The sequence below is a fragment of the Pinus tabuliformis genome, chromosome 6 (genome assembly GCF_031772625.1).
Source record: "Pinus tabuliformis cultivar Carrire ecotype Pingquan chromosome 6, CPIR1, whole genome shotgun sequence".
NCBI classification, from domain to species: domain Eukaryota; kingdom Viridiplantae; phylum Streptophyta; class Pinopsida; order Pinales; family Pinaceae; genus Pinus; species Pinus tabuliformis.
This window is the reverse complement of record NC_142292.1, coordinates 1,632,492,694-1,632,513,177: the sequence shown is the minus strand read 5'-3', so window position 1 is coordinate 1,632,513,177 and position 20,484 is coordinate 1,632,492,694. Positions and strand designations below refer to the sequence as shown.

Here is a 20,484-nt window from a genome sequence, read left to right as displayed (position 1 = left end):
TTCGACACACGTTCTTTCAGAGAGTTCGGCTTCTTTCTTCATCACAGTCTTCGCTTCTCCGCCGCTTCTATTCTCATTATCATTTTCAACTGTATTTCTACAACTTCAACATTACTAATCAGTATTGAAACCTTGTCTCCCTCTGTTCTCATTTCAGCGGTTTTGTTTTTGACATTTTCCTCTAAAATTTTGCCAGTTTTAACCTTAGAGCTCCAGAGGTTTCCTCGTCCCATTCACCCAAAAGAAAAACATCGAATTGAGTTTCCATGTCAGCCTTCTTTGAAGTTTGAACAGAAACCACAGTTTCAGAGCTGCATTAAGTTTCCGAGTTGAGAACTGAAACAAAAATAAGGAGATAAGGATCTGTTCTCCACCAGACGTTAATATATGCCGCAGGCAGATAGTCCAAAGCCTTGAACCTGACAAGCCTGTATTACTTGCGGTAGAAAACGAAAGATCAGAAATACATTCCCCCTCTGCCGAGTCCCTGCTCCCAAATGGGAAACCTTAACACAAGGCAGCAGCACCGACTTTCGTGGACGCACTATACCAACATTCCATCAAAACATTAAGGTATACCACCTGCCATTTAATTAGCGCACCCCCCTCAACACAACACAAGATTTCCGGTTTTAATAACAACCGCACCATGAAACAGAATACCAAGAATCCAATAATCAGTTTCGAATGATAACTATTCATAACTGATAATCACACTGAGCTACTATGCACCTTCGGTTTATAACCGACCCATAATATCTCATACGGTTTACGCGGTAGGGATGTTACACAAGGCATACATAGTGTACCTTCGTGCAAGGATTTGAATCTAGCAAGGCGTGCAAGGATTTGAATCTAGCAAGGCATACATACTGTACCCCCCTCACCTTCGTGCAAGGATTTGACTGCTAAAATCTAGCAAGGCATACATAGTGTACCTTCCTTCGTGCAAGGATTTGACTGCTAAAATCTAGCAAGGCATACATAGTGTACCTTCCTTCGTGCAAGGATTTGACTGCTAAAATCTAGCAAGGCATACATTGACTGCTAAAATCTAGCAAGGCATACATAGTGTACCTTCCTTCGTGCAAGGATTTGACTGCTAAAATCTAGCAAGGCATACATAGTGTACCTTCGTGCAAGGATTTGAATCTAGCAAGGCGTGCAAGGATTTGAATCTAGCAAGGCATACATACTGTACCCCCCTCACCTTCGTGCAAGGATTTGACTGCTAAAATCTAGCAAGGCATACATAGTGTACCTTCCTTCGTGCAAGGATTTGACTGCTAAAATCTAGCAAGGCATACATAGTGTACCTTCGTGCAAGGATTTGAATCTAGCAAGGCGTGCAAGGATTTGAATCTAGCAAGGCATACATACTGTACCCCCCTCCCCTGGTTTTGAACCTGTGACCTCTTAGGAGGAAACACATGCTCTTAACCATTAGGCCCACTCAAGCCGTGTTAGGCCCACTAATGAAAATAACTCATAAATATTAAGTGACCAGTTATTATATCAATAAAAGTAATCAATTATTAATATATTTATTAATAAGATATCTACTTCTTTATGACTATTTATTAATAAAAAAATCAATTTATAAGTTTTCATAGTTCATGGTGGAGTGTATATATAAATATTTCTCAACCTATATAAAATATTTATATGAAGTAAATTATTAATATATATTGTATTAATAAAATATCTACTTCTTTATAATTACTATTAATAAAAAAATCAGTTTATAAGTTTTATGGTTTTTTATACTTATCTATTAATAAAGAAAATCAAGTTATAAGTTTTTATGGTTTATTGTACAGTGTGTATATAAAATATTTCTTTTAATTTATATAATATATTTATATAACATATAGATATTTATGTGAATAAAAATACTTGTTTAAATAAAAATATTTATTAAATTATTATATATTAAATTATTATATAATGCTGAAAAATATTTTATCACAATTTAATTAATTAATTTTAATTTTATTATAGAAAAAAACTTAAATTAAACATAAATTTGATATAATTAGAAAAAAAAAAAAAAAACATTTCATGCATTAAAAACGAATTGTTCATATTTGGTGTGAACGCCAGGGGAGCTAGTTCCCTAAACGTACCTCTATGATCTCTAATTATAAAAAGTAATAATAATAATAGCCTCCACATCGTTGAAAAAAGGCTCCCTAAACGTACCTCTATGATCTCTAATTATAAAGAGTAATAATAATAATAGCCTCCACATCGTTGAAAAAAGGTCGCCCATCTAGTTTCTGCATCGATATATTTGGCTTGCAGCGCCTTTTGACATAATCTTCTGGAGTATAAACATCCATAGCCAGATCCATGGAAAACCTGCAAGTTTCTGCATCGATATATTTGGCTTGCAGCGCCTTTTGACATAATCTTCTGGAGTATAAACATCCATAGCCAGATCCATGGAAAACCTGCAAGATGCTGCTGCGGTGGGTTATCACAAAAACTGAAAAGAGCCAAACTGCGATAAAAGCTTAATTAATTAAAAGCAATAAATTTTGGAATAAATAAAATAGCACCCTTCAAAATTCAAATTTGAATTCACTTGAAATGGGTTTTCAACATTAATTTCGCCAGACTGGATCACGTACTGTATGACTACAAACATTATTTATCGGCAATCATGTTCATGGAACCATCTGGCATTCGCATAAGCCATGGATGATGCGTCATCCCATTTCCGCAACCGTTAACGGGAAAGTGTGTTTGCCGGAGAAATTATGTACACGAGTTTACGGTGAAAGCAAATGTCAGAAGCCTCCGGTGTCAGGGTCACTGTCAAGGCATTCAATATCCTATAGAATAGTAAATATGGCTTCCCCTCCAAAGACCTTGGCGAACAAAAGTGCTCGACAATTTCAGAACACCAGTGTGCCCATCCCATTATGTATCTGCGTTTTGGAAATTTCTCGGTGATACATACCGCGTAGTCCAACAAAAGGCAACGAGGCGTGCCCTTCGCGGAACCTGGTGGTGGGAACAAAAGACAAGAAGATTGATCTGATAGATGATGTCCCTCGAAAGAGCTTGGCGAACAAAAGTGCTTGGCAATTTCCAAAAACCAGTGTGCCCATCCCATCATGTATCCGCGTTTTGGAAATTTCTAGGTGATAGCATACCGCGTAGTCCAACAAAAGGCAACAAGGCGTGCCCTTCGCGGAACCTGGTGGTGGGTTTTCCTACTACCCTTTTGCACCATCATCAAATGATATAGATGTATAAATGATGATGCTAAGGCCTAAATTTCCACATCTCATTGCAAATCCGAAAACGGTTCGCTTGCTATTTCGACAACAGGAGAGTCTTCTGCATTGCGCCATCAACAGACTCTGCTGGTCCAGTTCACTTCCTATCTTTTCAATGGGCATTCTTTTCAACGAGGTGGAGAGGAAGGATCTTAGAGCTGGCGACCATATTTACTCATGGAGGACAGCTTACACATATGCTCACCACGGTACATTTCCTCGCATTAATGTGACCTTTATATTCAATATAGTTACATTTCCTCGCATTAATGTGACCTTTATATTCAATATAGTTACAGAGAACTCATTGTATTCCTCTGGATTTTAATGCATTTGTTTTTAATTGGATACCCCAATCGGTTCGCTGGCTTTAGTTCACTTCAACATTATCCTATATCTATAAAATTAGGTTGGAGACGCTACTAGGTGTTTCCTCCAAATGTTTGAGTTATGGTTTGCTGCCAATTATCGTTTTTTTCTAGAAAGAAAATCTTGATATTATATTGAGGAGATATACAGACAAAAAGTTCAGGTGGACCTGAAACCTTATAGCTCAAAACAGCTTATAGTTCTAGTAAGCAGCATCTGGAAAAACCATGTGTCAGATAACCATCATATGACATGAACCTATTAACAGAATTTGAGAAGAATATCAAACCCCATGTTCAGCAGATCGGGGTGTACAGAGCAGAGACTGATTGCAGGACAAATTTAGCAGAAAGAGGAGAGTCTTCAAAAATTATCAGATTCCGCCACCTCCAGAGAGACCAGAGGGTGATGGGCAGAATGGGGCGAAGGGATTTTTGGCGCCCCCACCAGTCAAAAGCTGCATCCACAGAGATGAAGCTTAGATGTTGAAAAGAGAAGAAATTTGCAAGGTCATACCAGATTTGTTGGGCAGCCGAGCACTTGAAGAAGAGATGAAAATTTGTTTCCTCGTCCATCTTGCAGAGAGCACATCTGCTGGGGCCGTGCCATGACCGCCGCCTCAAGGAGTCCCAGGTTAAGTTCTTGTTGAAAAGCACCAACCAGGAGAACAAAATAATCTTAAGGGGGCAGCGAAGCTTCCACCAGAAGACTGGAAAGCGTCTATTTGCAGGTGCATTAACAGAGATGAGATCAGAGTATATATCCTTTACAATTGCATGAGGAGCAGAGAAAGGGAGAGACCAGGTCAGATGGTCTGCAACGGTGGAACGCAGAAGGCCACCCCGCTGGAGGGAGGAGGAGAGATCAGACCAAAGGGGGATGAGATCGATTGGGAGGCTAATATCATCCGCATCTCGAAGCACTGGCTGAGAACCATCCCATTCTTTTATGATTTGATTCCATGTAAACAAGCCCGATCTGCGGAGGAAGAAAAGAAGAGGAGGAGGAACCAGCAAGGATCCCCTGTATCCAGCGAAAGAGTCCAGCCCAATGTAAATCTTGCTACCTGTGTGAATTTCCCATTTTAGATTGCTGAGGAAATAATGTTGGACTCTTCGAAAGCTGTACCAGATTGCGGAGCCCCGTTTGATGCCGATTGTATCGAATCTGAACCAGAATTCGATTCCCCTGCCTTTTAGATATTTCTGCCTGACGATGTCGCTCCACAGACTAGTTCCATAAATACCCCTCCACAGGGATTTGCAGATGAGAGCAGCGCCAAAAATTTTAATGTTCAGGATGCCCCAACCATCAGAATTTTTCGGCATAGAGAGAGAGTCCAGCTTTGCAAGGTGGATTTTGTGCCGCTCGGCCTTTGCTCCCCATATGAAGCAGGAAATAATTCTGTTGATTGAATGTATAATGCATGACGGGAGGAGGAAGAGATGTCCCCAGAAGACAGAGAGCTGAGTAAGGACGGATTTGACAAGGACGACCCTGCCTCCCAACGAGAGGGAGCGGAAGCTCCAAATAGCGAGCTTGTTATGGAATCGATCAACAATCCAGCGCCAGTCTGTCGGCTTGTAGGAGTGGCTCTTCAGATAGAATCCAAGATACTTTATGCCCTCTGAAAGCGGCAAATGCTGAATGTCAAAAATCTGGGCAATCCGGGAGATAAGGAGATCATCGGCTCCATTATGGAACAGGGTTGATTTTGCTTTGTTCATGGACAGTCCCGATGCCCTGTGAAGTCGGTCGAGGATGGCTTTGATGCATGTCCAGGAAGCCATGGAGAGCATAGCAAAAATGAGTACGTCGTCGACGAAAAGGCTGTGGGACATCTTGATGTTCTTGCAGATCCGAATCGGTTGAAGTTCTTTCAGGGCCACCGCGCGATTGATGTGGAGGCTCATGGCATCGATTGCAAGAATGAAGAGGAGGGGGGACAGGGGGCAGCCTTGCCGAAGGCCCCTCTCAGCCTTGAAAAAAGGGGAAGGCTGTCCATTCACCAGAATCGCATAATTTACATTTTCGATGCATCCCATAATCCAGCGAATGACAGCGGGAGATAGCCCAATTTTGGCGAGGAGACATTGAAGGAATGCCCAGTCGATAACATCAAAAGCCCGGTGAAGGTCAATTTTTAGGATGGCCGCTTTGGTGTTATTGACAACGATGGAGTGAAGGCATTCCTGAGTGGAGGCGACGGCGTCATGGATGTTACGACCTTTGAGGAAAGCATGCTGGTTTGGAGAGAGGTGGCGGGCCAGAGTATCCTTGATTCTGAGCGCAATAATCTTTGTGATGATCTTGAAGGAGATATTGCAGAGGGAGATCGGGCGGAAGTCGGAGAAGGTTCCGGGTTCATCTTTCTTCGGAATGAGGGCTATGAGAGTGGAGGAGGTATGGCTGTGGATTTGACCAGATTGTTTTGAGGCAAAGATCATACTCAGCAGATCATTTTTAAAAAGATCAAAAAAGTGGATGAGGAAGCCAATAGTCCAGCCATCCGGGCCAGGGGCTTTATCCTTTTTGAAGGTTTTCATGGCGCGAAGGAGTTCGTCCTCGTCGACAGGGCGGGATATTTCCTCATTCATAGCATTATCAAACATCACAGGCATAGGATCAATCGCCCATCTGATATCAGTGAAAGAAATGTCATTCGATCTGCTGTACTGTTTGCTAAAAAATCTTACCGCGAGACGAGTGATGTCTCCCTGCGAAGAAGCTTCATTCCCCAATTCATCCTTGATTTTCCAGATGAAGTTCCTTTCTCTGCGAGCATTGGCAAATTTGTGGAAAAATTTTGTGTTTTTGTCCCCCAACTCGAGCCAGGTGGCTCGGCTCTTGAGCCGCCATTTTGCCTCTTCCTGTTTTAATAAACATGATCTTCGCTTCTCAAGATTCCTGATGCGGGCCTTAGTTTCGAGAGAGCAGGAGGAAAAATCAGTGGAGTCCATGTAGGATTGGATTTCCAGTTGGACCCGATTAAGGGCCTCTCTATCTTCCTTGTGACGATTGAACTGCCAATTTTTGACCAGGTCTCTGAGTTCCGATAATTTTTCTCTGAAAGTGGAGAAAATGAAATTTGATTGCTCCCGGAACTTTATGTCTTTCCAAGCTGTCTGAATAAAGAGGTTGAAAGCAGGGTCGAGAAGAAGGGCGTTGTCAAACTTGAAAGAGTAGCCCCTTTTGAATATCTTGCCTGGCCACGATAAGAGGATGGGAAAATGATCAGAGATCATGATGTTCTCCACAGATAATTTTGGGAGACCAAGTTTGTCAATTAGGCTGAGATGGATGAAAACCCTGTCCAGTCGTTTGGCGATGTAGGCCTTTCCAATTCTGCCGTTTGTCCATGTCGGCCTGTTCCGGGCTGGGCAGATGTCGGCCATGTTCCTGTTTATCAGTTCAGTGGAGATGAGATCCGCCAGGGTGCTGTTCACCTTGCCCATACCCCAAACCTCGTTAGTGGACAAAACAACATTTGTATCTCCCGCAATGATTAGACTGTTTAGATTGAAGAGGTCAGAGGCAAACACCCTGTGCCAGAAGGAGATGCGGGACTTATACGGGGCGTATAGATTGAGGATGTTGATAGGTAAATCTATACCCCGGATTGTAACTGATATAAGAATTCCAGCAAAGCAACTGTAGGCTTTCGCCTTGACCTTTGTCGGGTCCCAGAGTGAGATCATGCCACCTGAAAGACCAGTCGCATCTGTAGCAGCCATGTGCCAGGAGGGCAGCATCTTACGAAAATAAGACAGAGAGTCTTCCTTCCCGTGCATCGTTTCCTGTACAAGAATAATTGAAACCCTGGAATGGAAGAAAAAATTCTTTAGCGTGTTGAATTTAGGGTCCACGCCAAGACCGCGGATATTGAAAGATAAGATAGAGATCATTTTGGAGAATTTGCAGCCTTGCTTGCTCTAAGGGGCTGTGAAGATGTATCATCAAGAACAGGGACTTCAACAAGAGAAAGATTTCGGATGCCTTCATGACCTCTGAAGTGACGAGAGCTACCTCGACCCCTCTTCCGGACCGTGATATTCATGGCCGATGCCGGACTGATGACAGGCGAGCAAGGCCCAGGTTTATGGACCGTCAAGGGAACAAGCTGTAGAGACGCCCTGACTTGCGAGAGATCGAGGTCGCTGTCGAATAGATTGACAGGGGAGGAGAAGGGGGAGTTTGGAGGGGTGGGGCCGACAGACTGCACTTTCTCCTTCCCTTTATCTGGTCTAGCCCCCGGGGACGAAGAGGAGATTGGAATGGGAATTGTCCCAACAGAGAAATCCTTTTGGAGCGAAGGAATGTGCTGGGGGGCGGGGGAGAAATTCCTTGGGTCCACCGGTTGCGGAGAAGGGACAGGGGGGTCGTCGAGGGGTTCAGTAAATGGGGGGGATTGCATGACAAAGGGGAGGATTTGAGTCAGATGGGGGGGGGTTATACTTTGGGATCCGGATTTGACAGGGGAGGAAGGGGGCGAATTGCTGCCATTGAGAAAGGATTTCCTGAGACCTTTCCTGTTTGCGTATAGCTTGGCACTTGGGCAATTCCTTACAAGGTGACCTGTTTTTTTGCAAGCAGCACAACGGAAGGGGATTCCCCAGTAATCCAATCGTTGGGAGATGGATTGGTCCTTCCAGTTGATTTCAATATGGTCGGGGAATCCACCCTTGTATGTTCGCTGGATAAGAATCCAAGCGATGCGTTTATCTCGCTCGCCAATGCACCAGGGGTCGACATAAATAAATCGGCCAATAGCATTTCCGATCATCTGAAGGGATTCCGGAGTCCATAATTCGAGAGGTAAATTTGGGCATTTAACCCAGATCAGGTTGTTGACTGGAGTGTTCTTCAGCGGATTGAAGCCCAAGAACCACCTGTGCAGAGCCAGGAAGCTGCGCTTATAGACCCAGGGTCGACCAAGGATTTTGCCTGCATCTTCAGATGAGAGGAAAATAAAGCTATACCAGTCGCGCATGAGGCTGGAAATGACCGGGGCATATCCAATGACCGGTTTCCAGTATTTGGCAACCCAGGTTCTCATTTCAGCGTCGGTCATTTCCGGGAAGTGCCACTTCCCCACCAGAGCGTTTTGCTGGAGTTTCTCAAGTCTGTCGTCCAGCTGTGCGATGTCAATCCGGATCGCACGTGGAGGGGAGGAGGTGTTCACTGCCTTTTGATGCTTTTTTGGCCCGCGTTCCATATGCTTGTGACTTGGATTAGCTTTGGCCAGAGAAGGAGAGACAAGTAGGCTATTCATAGTTGCCAAGGTGGCAGATGACCACGCATTCTCCGCGTTGACAGAGGCATTGATGAGGTCCTCTGTTGGAATAGAACCGTATACTTCCTCCATGCACCGCCAAAATGGGAGTAATCGAGGAAAAGTACAAATGAGGAGGAAAGTGGAAAGGACCAAGTGGAAGGTTCTGACAAAACTCAGCTACCCAATGGCTTCCAATGTATAGAAGGAATGAATGTTCCAGCAAGTGAATTGGAAGAAAGGACAAGGGAGTACAGATCTCGATTGTATGAAGGACAAATCGAGATCCAGAAATAGATCGATCAGGCAGAGGGTAGCTGCGGAGAGTAATGCCTGGAAGCAGCAGGTATCGGGAAGCGAGAGTCGGCAAGAAATGACGGACGGAAAAATTTTCCGGGGACCCTGGTTCGAAACGCTCCAAGGGTGGATGCAGTGGAATAACAGAGAACAATGGCAGCAGGGAGTGGAATTACTGAGGCTGTTCATCACAAAGGATGCAGCAGCAGTAGACTTTCACAATGCACCACCAATGTCCGATTTTAAAACGAAAATCGTTGCAAGGCTTATAAATATTGAAGTGGTTTCGAAGCTTGCAGAGGAGAGATTTCAACATTCTGCTGGCAGGATGGGATGAAGCTAGAGGGAATGTAGAGCCCTTAGGCAAAAGCCCATAGGGAGCAGGACTGTAGAATACCTAGAGCCTATGCAAGCTGGCTAGACAAGCGTTTATGCAAAACATAGAAAAGACCTGTGAAGAGCTTCTCGGGGGAAAGTATAGCCTAAGCAAGCCCGCAAAGCGACAGCATATAATAACAGAAATTTAAACTGAGACAGACAGAGCAATGAAAAAGAGAAAACAAGTAGGCAGTTTGCAGAGTCTTACCTGGAGCCGAAACCCATGTGCACGAACCGCATACACCCCATGAACCGGAGAAGCCGTTGCAATGTATAATCGAAATGTATTCAGGGAGGGAGCTGCAGGCAAGCTTAGGATTGAGTTCAGAGTGAGTTATTCAGGGGAGGAGCTGCAGGTGGTCCAATTCAATGCAGGAGGGGGGGACGTACATTTTGCAGAGGATCAAAACCTGCATGCGAAGGTGGCGGAGAGTTTTGTAGGCTGGACGTCGAAAGCGCATGGGCGCCAGGTGGTCGGTGAAGAGAGTTACTTGCAGAGAGTCGATTGGTTGTGGGAGCGGCAGGGAGGTTCCATGGAAGGCGACGCGTAGCACTGGTTTCGCTCCATGCCAAGCCGCTCAAGCGCACAGTTTCCTTGCTGCCAATTATCGTTATGCTTGTTCTCTGCAATATTTTCCATTTCTGTTTTGGCATCTAACTGATCTGGATGCAGAGTTTGATTCCGTGTACTTTATTTTTCTCGTTTACCATAATGACTTTGCTTAGCTGTTCTGCAATAAAATGTAATTGGTTTTTGCATGATTTTCCATTTAAGTTCATCTCACATCTTATGATCCCTGGGATCCTACACAGGGATTTTTGTTTGGGATGATGACGTTGTCCATTTTACAAGAGGGTCGGGTCAAGAAATTGGAGCAGGGGTCAGTTTAATTAATTCGTTTGCCTCTACTTCAATACCAAAACAACATCTGAGTTGCCCAAGATCTCCTGACAGCTGCGGCCTCCAATATGGAAATAGTGGAGTGATCCGGTCTTGTCTAGATTGTTTTCTTGATGGAGGAGTTGTGCATCGATTTGAGTATGGTGTTAGTAAAGCTGTATTTTTGGCACAAGTCCGCGGAGGAACATGTACACTTGCACAGTCGGATCCCCCAGACGAAGTCTTTCACCGTGCAATGTATCTGCATAAACATGGTTTTGGAAACTACGATCTGTTTTCTAACAACTGTGAGGACTTTGCAATATACTGCAGGACGGGATATATTGTTAAAAGAAATGCCTCAGGAAAAAGTGGGCAAGTAGCAGCTATGGATGGTGTTCGTTCTGCTTCTCGTCTCGCATATGAAAATGATGATATGCTTAATAGATCATTAAGTCTGGCATTGGTGGTTGGAGCTTACTTTTATAAGAGATATGTAGCAGATATTGGCATTCGTGTTGATAAAACTAAGGTGCCAGTCGAAGATTTGGCTACATTTCTTGATTCTTCAACTCGTATTGGCCTTGATAAAACTAAGGTACCAGTGGAAAATTCGTCTGTATATCCTACTTCTTCAACTGACAGTTGCGTTGATAAAGCTAAGGTATGAGTGGAAGATGTGGCTGTATTTCTTGATTCTTTTACTGGTAAGAAGCTTCAAGAGTTGGTAGATTTGGCTGTATCTCCCAACTCTTCAATTGGTATTAGCGTTGACAAAAGTAAGGTACCAGTAGAAGATTCGGATGTAAACCTTGAATCAGCTACTATTCGTGTTGATAAAATGAAGGCACTTGTGGCTTCTTCAACTATCAAGAAGTTTCCAGCGGAAGATTTGGCTGCATATTCTGATTCTTCAACTGCTATTTTTGTTGATAAGAGTAAGGTACCAGTGGAAGGTGAGGATCTATTTCTTGATTCTTCCACCTTCAAGAAGCCTTCAGCGGATGAAAGCTCCACATCGCAGGCAATAAGTAGAAAGAGAAGCTCCAAGAAGCAGAAAAAGAAGCTTCGTCAACAACAGAGAAGAAACTGTGAATTAATGCAAGAAGTTGAAGATGTGCCTCAATTTCCTGATTCCTCAACTGGTAAGAAGCCTCCAGCGGAAGATGTGACCGTTTCTCTTGTTTCTTCTATTGCTGAGAAGCCTCCAGTGGCTGAAAATTCCTCGTCTCCGGCAATAAGCAGAAACAGAAGCTCCAGCAAGCAGAAAAAGAAACTCCGTAAACAGCAAAGAAGGAACTGTCGACCAGTGGAATGCCCGAATGGTAGTGGACCCTGCATTCTCCAAGGAAATTGATTTTCTTTCGTTGGATGCGAGGATTAAGTGTGTCGGCCATAATGACGATTAAAATGTTGTCATCCTTCTATCATCTAGGTATGTATGTGCGATGAGTTTCTGTCTTAGTAGAGATAGCGATGGTGTCAGGCGATAGATGCTCCGAAGCGTATGTGACTGAATTTGTATATTTGGAAGAGTTGTAATTTCTTGTTTACAAAAATAAAATAAAATATATGTATTTGTAAATGCAATGAATACCTATGATTTTTAAGCGTTAACGTGTGTATATGGAAAAGTTTTAGATGAGTAATTAATTTATAAAGAAAAGGCAAGAGTATGCCAAGAATTAAAAGAGAATTGATATTGATATAAAAGGAAATCGATATTGATTACAATAGATTATATTGGAATTGTCATAATAAAAGAAAGAATATTATAATATAAAAATTGGTAAAGGTCTATATCGCATTATTCACTTCAGGGGAATGAAAACGCCAATATGGAGTCACTTCAGGAGAATGAAAACGCCAATATGGAGGCACCTGTTGTAGACGACGTGGATCCTCTGCAGATATGGGAGCCACTGTCGACATCAATAAGAATCATTCGTTATTGCTTCATTTGAGATTAACTGTATGTTGATAAGGCAAAACATTGGATGCCCTCCTTCCCACAGTCCATTCTCATAACTGATACGGAAATATGATTATGATTTGATCGCTAAAGGTTTTTCTAATATTTGTTTAATTGGTTGGAGACACGATTGCTATGTTACACTAAAACTCGCAGGTGTTAGTAAATAGACATATAGTTAGACTTAAGCACATGCACCACCATTAACAGGGAGCCAACAATCTCCCCCCAATGCGAGCCCAGCATGTTTCGAACTGGAGACCTTTGGCTCTTATACCATTTGTTGGAGACACAATTGCCATTACACCAAAACTCACAAGTGTTAGTAAACAGAGACATCGCTAGATTTAAGCCACGAAACACACGGGGAACATTGACCTTCAACACCGCCATTAACGAGGAGCCAACATAATTTACTGTCAACTAAAATTTCAAATTTCAGATTATCAAAACTGTGACTCGACATGAGCTGTTATCTCAGAAGGCTTTTTTTTCAACAGAAAAATCTCTCAGAAATTATACAGCCGGAATTTCTTCAATCGTTTATAAAAATATCAACTTCAAGTATTTGTTGCTTTAATAATACTTTAGTGTAAATTATGGATGGATTCAGGGATAGAATTAAATTTCTTCAATCCTTTATAAAAATCTTAGATTTCTTAAGTATTTGGTGCTTTAATCATATTTAGTGTAAATTATGGATGGATTCAGGGATAGAATTTAGCAGTCCTAGTGATTTGTCAGTGAAATACAATTTAAAAACATTTACGAAACCAAATTTGTAAAGACAAATATAAAAACTCTCAAATTTACTAGATAGGCCGATTTTGAAATTCCGACCCGAGTTAGATTGAGTACATTCACTAGCAATGCTGGTGGGAAACATGATGTCCAGTGAAATGAGGGTAGGGTTATCTTCCCATAGCAAGTGAAGTTTCCCAATCAGGTATGGATACCCTAATACACTGTCAGATTTGTTGTCTAGGATGCATGGTCTTTTGCATCCATTTGAATAAATCACTGAGTTTGAATTTGGAAAAAAATAAATTGAAATATTATTTTTATTTATTAAAATTTATATAAAAATTTATATTAAAAGATATAAATTATTAAAATTTTCAATATTGATAATAATAATTTATGATATTGTAACAAAAATTATATACAGAATTAAAATTTCTATAAGGAAGTAAACAGTTTTAAAAATATATGTTTAAATTATATAATAATTTATTTTAATAATAATAATAATAAAATTATAATTTAGTTTGTTTTATGATTTTTTAAATTTTAACAATATAATAAAGTGAGTGTTTTAATATGTTGTTTATCAATACCCAAAACTACCTTGAAGAGGGAAGCACAGGAGAGCTCTGGTGGAAACGAGGGTTTAACGCTCACGTACTCATCAGATCGAGGTTTCAAATTTGGAGAAGAACAGGGCCAGAGTGGCAGAGCTCCACAGAGAAGGACAGACTCTGACCTGACCTGGCAAATGGAAAACGCGAGGTCCATAGGGACTGTTAGGCCCCTATACTACTAGTGTAACCCCTTATTGTTATCAGTATAACCCACTTATTATATTGATGTACCCATGTAGTGCCCATATTGTTACTATTGTGCCCCATAGAAGCCCACTATTGTTATTATTGTGCCTTTATATTATTATTGTTAGGTTGGAAGAAGGACGAAGAAGTATGGCCACTTATTCAAAAGTTGCAAAAGATCCCAATTCAAAAAATATTGCCAGAAATTGAAGAGGAAGGAAAAATCATATTAGAACCTGGAGCAGTCACAGAAACAAGAACCCGACAGCTACGAAATCGATCAATTTCAGAGTATCTCATCAAGTGGAAGAACTTACCCGCTGAAGATTCCACATGGGAGGACAATAATTTTATACAGAAGCATCAAGAACTACTCAAGCATTGAGGACAACGCTTTTTGAAGGAGAGGGGCATGTTAGGCCCCTATACTACTAGTGTAACCCCTTATTGTTATTAGTATAACCCACTTATTATATTGATGTACCCATGTAGTGCCCATATTGTTACTATTGTGCCCCATAGAAGCCCACTATTGTTATTATTGTGCCTTTATATTATTATTGTTAGGTCGGCTGGATTATATTGTGACTCTCTAGACTCCTATATATAGAAAGGAGGTTTTGTCATTTGAATCATCCAAGAATTGTTCATTTATGTGATGTAAAGGAGGTTGCCCCCTCGAAGAGTCTGAATTCTAAGGCGTTGATCTATCTTTTCTATCTTTTCTTGAGCTGGTTCCATAACAGGGACCCCACCTTACAAGCAAATAATGATGAACAAGCTGACAACACGGGATGGGGTGCAGATAACAGGTTAGGAAAGGTCAAATAAGGAAGATTTGACCAGTAAGGGGAAGAAAGGCAATATAGGCAATGAAGGTAACAACAATAAAAAACTGAAAGAAAAGGATGACAGTAAAAGAACAGAAAGTAGAGTCAGAGAAAATCAAACACAAGCACATTTTGCTCATGAAAACAAACAGGGAAAGGAGCAAGCAGGAGTATAGGAAGAGGCTCTGAATCAAGATAAAGAGGAACAAGGGGGAACGGAGTCAACATTTAACAGAAAGAAGAACTAGGGTCCGTGTAAACCCAATGCTGCAGAAACCCTAAGGGTTGTGATATCTGACCTGGAGATTCAAGCATACTCGGATCACATGATTGAACATGCAATGATCTGCAGATTCATGGGGTTCTGGCCAACAGAACATGCATTGTGTCAATGGATAAAGCAACAGTGGAAACCCAAAGGTGATGTTAGACTGCACTTAGGAGCTAAAGGCTTTTTACTGTTGTTTTCTCAAATTTAGAAAATAAGGATATAATATTCGATGGAGGGCCTTATTTCTTTGCCTCTGCGGGCCTTTACATAAGGCCATGGAAACCCAACTTTGTACCAGAAAATGAAACCTTCAAGCAAGTTTCAGTGTGGATACGCCTTTTTTCCCTACCAATTGATTACTGGGGACATGCAACTCTTGAACAAATAGGTAATAAGCTAGGGACCTTTATCAAAGCCTTAGAAGTGACTCTGCAAAAAAGGTACACCTCTTGTGCCAGAATCTATGTGGAAATGGATGTGTCGGGAGCTTTGCATGAGGGCCTATGGTTGGAATATAGGGATGAGGATTATTTCCAAGCCATCGATTATGAGAAAATCCCATTCCGCTGTAGAAAATGTCATGAGCACGGTCATTTAATCAAAGAATGCCCACTGAACAATGTCGCAGGAGATCACAAGGATGGAAAAGTAGAGAAGAACAAGGAAATCTTTACCACACTGAAAGCTAAACAAAGAGCAAACAGGAAATGCCAAACCAAGGCAAGCACCTCACAAGGTAACATAAGCAATTATTTTGAAATTTTGGAAACTGAAATGGAATTAGAGGACAACATCACAGGACAAAAAACCACTGAAATAATCAAAGCTACAACAAGGCCTGAAATAAAAGAAATAGAGGGGAACCCTTTGAGCATAGTGCTCGAGGTTCAAGAAACATTAGAGGGGGTTGAAGAAGACTCAGAAATGCTCATAAGTGAAATCAGAAGCGAAGATATGAAACTCAATGATATACTAGAGCAAGAGGGTGTGGATCTACCAAACATGGTGGAGAAATGGAAAAAGAAGGGAATGGAACACATATCGGAAGAGAGTAAAGAGAATTAATGACATACTCATAGCACGACAAAGAGAAGAGATGGAACTGCAAAGAAAAAGTTTGGGTATAGCTAAAGGGCTGGGAGTTCGGACACAGGGTCTGCATCAAACCTCTATCAATTCCAAACACCGTAAAAAAAGAGGACGCAGAACCAACAATGAAGCATTGCAAGAGCTGGGACAAATGCTCTTAAACTCCGGTAAGATGAAAACCCTAGAGGATTTTTATCTAAGCTCCTAAACTTTGTTTAAAATGAAAATTCTTTCTTGGAATGCTAGAGTGCTAAATAGCCAAACAAAACAGCGTCTTTTAAAGAAGAAAGTCCAAAAGGAACAACTAGACATAGTGTTTGTGCAGGAAACTATATGTTCAAGCAACACGATATTCAATATAAGCAAAAAATTAGGTAAGCATATGGAATTCTTGGAGACTGCCAGCAATGGTTGGGAGGGAGGCTTAATTACTCTATGGAATCCACAAGTAATCAAGATCCTCTCCTCTGAGGTGGCTAGATCCTTCATAGCTGTAGAAGCTCAAGTTGTAGGAAACTCTAAGACTTACCTGTGTACTAATATCTATGGTCCACAGAAGCTAGAGGACAAGCATCTCTCTTTGAGAACTCTGCTTAACCTAAAGCTAAGGTATCCCCAAGCAAAGGCAATCATAGGAGGGGACTTCAACATGATAACCACCCTTATGGAAAAGAAAGGAGGTATAAGGAAACTCAACAAAGACTCTGAAGCTTTCCTAGACTTCATGAAGATGGCTAATCTAGTGGATGTTTTTCCTAGAAGTGGTGCTTTCACATGGAACAATAAAAGGGGTGGTGAAAGGCAAATAGCTTCTCATCTAAATAGATTTCTAGTTTCAGAAGGTATACTGCTGGAAGGAATTATAGTGGAATTAGATATTCTTTCCAGTGGAGGGTCAGACCACTGGCCCATTACATTGACTGCTGCTATCCAGGGTACTCCAAGAATAAACCTTTTAGATTCGAAAAATTCTGGCTTATCCACCCTGATTTCATACAGCAAATTGAACAATAGTGGAAAGAACCTGTGGGCATTAAGGGCACCAGAATGTATAGATTACAAGGTAAGTTGCGATACATCAAAGACAAGATCAAAATCTGGAATCAAGTAGTCTTTGGGAACATATTCAAAGAAAAAAAGAAACTAGAGGAGCAATTAGAGCAAATACATGAAGGATGGATTCAAGGGAACATAAACCCAGAAACAATGAGAAAGGAAAAGATGCTGATGCAGGACTGGAAACTTCATTGCCAACAGGAGGAAACTCGGTGGAAGAAAAAATTTCGAGTTCAATGGCTTAAGGAAGGAGAACAGAATACAAAATTCTTCCACAGATCAGCTATTGACCATAGAGGAGCCAATAAAATCCTTAGCCTTAAAGATGAACAGGGAGCCACGTTACAGACACATCAAGAGATCTCTAACCTTCTCATTATGCACTTCAGCAACATAGCTCAAGAACCTGAAATTGACAAAATGGAGGCCATTGATGAACTTATCTCCTCAATACCCAAGCTAATCTCGACGGAGTAGAACTTAGCTTTGACTCGAGAAATTTCCATGGAAGAGGTGGAAGAGGCCATGAAAGAAATGCCTAATGATAAAGCACCTGGGCCTGATGGTTTCACCATTAACTTCTACAAATCTTGTTGGGAAATAGTCAAAACAGAAGTTTGGGAAGTTGTGGAGGATTCCCGACGATCTGCCTCAATCCTCAAATCCCTCAACTCCACCTTCCTTGCCCTGATTCCAAAAGAGGAGGAAGCTAACACCCCTTCAAAGTTTTGTTCAATAGCGCTATGCAATGTCGTATACAAGATTATTTCCAAAGTAATAGCCAATAGAATGAAACCCATACTTCTGGGCCTTATCTCAGAAGAGCAATCTGGCTATGTAGAGGGGAGACAGATTCTAGACAATGTCTTACTGGCACAAGAGATGATTCACACACTTCAAACTCGGAAGAAAGCAGGTATGATGATGCAACTAGATCTGTCAAAGGCGTATGACAAGGTCAACTGGAAGTACCTAGAAGCGATTTTGAGAGCCTTTGGCTTTGCTGAACAATGGATAGTTTGAATTCTAGCTTTGGTCAAATCTACCAGATTTTCAATTTTGGTGAATGGAGCCCCTTCTGCCCAATTTTCTCCTTCGCGAGGTCTTAGACAGGGTGATTCGATATCTCCCTTCCTTTTCGTGATCTTGATGGAAGGTTTAAGTAGACTTATTCACAAAGTTAAGGAGGAAGGCGTTATTATAGGACTACAGCCCCTGCCCTCTATTCCAGCAACTACCCACCATCAATTTGTTGACGATATGATGTTGCATGGCACTCCCACAGTCAAAGAAGCCTTGGGCTATAAAAGGATTCTCAATCTCTTTAGCAAGGCTTCAGGTATGGATCTAAATCTATCGAAATCTTCCATCTTCTTTTTCAATACTCATTTAGCTATGCAAAAAAATCTCTCCTCTATTCTAGGCTTCCGAAGAAGCAGCCTCCCCTCGAGATATATAGGAGAACCACTGACTAACAAACCCTGGCAAAAACCCCACTAGGAAAAGATCCTGGCTAGCCTGGAGAAAAGATGTCATCATTGGACCCATAGGGCCCTAAATTTTGTAGGAAGACTAGTCTTAACCAAAGCAGTCCTCCAGGCCATTCCTCAATATATGCTCTCCATTATTCCAACTCCCAAGGGAGTACTGCAAAAGATAAGGGTCATCCAAAGGACGTTTCTCTGGTCGGGTAATTCAGAGAAGAAGAAATGGTTACTGATAGTGTGGAACAAACTGTGAAAACCTAAACATCTGGGAGGGTTGAACTTACAAGACCCTTCCACAATTAACCGAGCCTGTGGTGCTAAGTTATGGTGGAAGTGGCTGAAGGAACCTAAATTACCATGGGCCAAACATTGGAAGGAAAAGTACGCTCCAAATCATAGTTCACAGAATCTAATCAGAATGCAAGAAAACCCAAAAGGCTCACTTATCTGGAACTTAGCTAGAAACAACCGGCAAATTATCCAGGAGCATAGCTTCTGAGAAATTCGTGATGGAAAAACAACCCTTTTTTGGGAGGATGCATGGCAACAACTCCCCAAGTTGGAAAGGCCTGAGTTCGTATATTTCAAAAGAAATAACCAGGAGCTAGGGAGAACTACAGTGAATCAATATTGGAAGCCTAATGAAAGGGACCAGGAGTGGAGAACCTGGATATTCAATGAGACAGAGCACATGACCAAAGTATACAATGGTATGAGGAACCTGAGATCACAACTAGACAAGAGAAGGATAAAGACAATAGAAGATAGTGACCAATTAAGATGGGGAAAGCTAAAAGGAGGCAACTTCACACTCAGAGAAGCCAAAACTCACATAGAAGACTTAGAGTATGAAGAAAAGGTCAAATGGTGCAACAAAGTTTGGGATTCCCAGCTCTGGCCAAAAATCAAAACTTTCATTTGGCTTCTAATGCACAGGAAAACACTTACATGGGAGAATCTATGGAAAAAAGGGTTCTCATGCCCTTCACGATGCCCCATGTGTGGAACGGAAGAGGAAAACATGAATCACCTCTTCAACTCCTGTAACTAGGTAGACAGTTTATGGAAATGGGCGGAAACCATATTTCAAAAGACAGATAGGGTTAGGAATTCTATTCAAAAAACTATCAAGAATTGGAGGAGTAATTTCTCCAATAATCAACTGGCTAACACCATTTGGAAACTCATACCAGGGTTCATTGCATGGTCAATTTGGAAAGAAAGGAATCAAATAGTCTTCCTAAACGAAATTAGAAATTTAAACCACTTAAAAGATACAATTCTCCAAAATGTCAAACAATCGGTTCTCGTCAAAAGAATGATGGAACAAGACACAAACATCTCGAATGCAGACTTACAAATTTTGAAAGCTTTTAACCTTGACAAGGGAAACTTCGCTTCCTCCTCGAATTGTCGGCAGGAGTTAAATACCAGTATGAACACCTGGAAGCGGCCGCCTTTAGGATTCCTCAAACTCAATTTCGATGGAGCCTCCAGGGGTAATCCGGGACCTGCTAGCATCGGAGGGGTTCTCAGGGACAGTGAAGGTGATATTCAATATATCTATAGTCGAGCTCTAGGGGAAGGAACTAACAACGAAATGGAGTTCGTAGCGTTGGAACAGGGTTTGAGAGCTCTCAAGAAACTAAAATCTGGAGCAACTGTGGTGGAAGGGGACTCTTAGCTGGTGATTACGGCAGCAAGGAAACTATATTCGAGAGCCAAAGTGAGTAAAGTCACTCAACACTA

General features: G+C 41.6%; 2 protein-coding genes across 2 annotated transcripts; both read left to right on the top strand.

Annotated features, from left to right (window-relative positions):
* Positions 1–3,308: 3,308 nt before the first annotated feature.
* LOC149265173 (protein LEAD-SENSITIVE 1-like) lies at positions 3,309–12,068 on the top strand. Its single transcript, XM_089392091.1, has 2 exons — positions 3,309–3,496; positions 10,417–12,068. The coding sequence occupies exons 1-2, from the start codon at positions 3,403–3,405 to the stop codon at positions 11,151–11,153; spliced, it is 831 nt and encodes a 276-aa protein (XP_089248217.1). The 5' UTR covers positions 3,309–3,402; the 3' UTR covers positions 11,154–12,068.
* A 4,344-nt stretch (positions 12,069–16,412) lies between these two features.
* Positions 16,413–17,725, top strand: LOC149265172 (uncharacterized). The gene is made up of 2 exons (XM_089401961.1): positions 16,413–17,255; positions 17,450–17,725. Exons 1-2 carry the CDS (start codon positions 16,413–16,415, stop codon positions 17,723–17,725), a joined length of 1,119 nt encoding a protein of 372 aa, XP_089258087.1.
* The last annotated feature ends 2,759 nt before the right edge of the window (positions 17,726–20,484 follow it).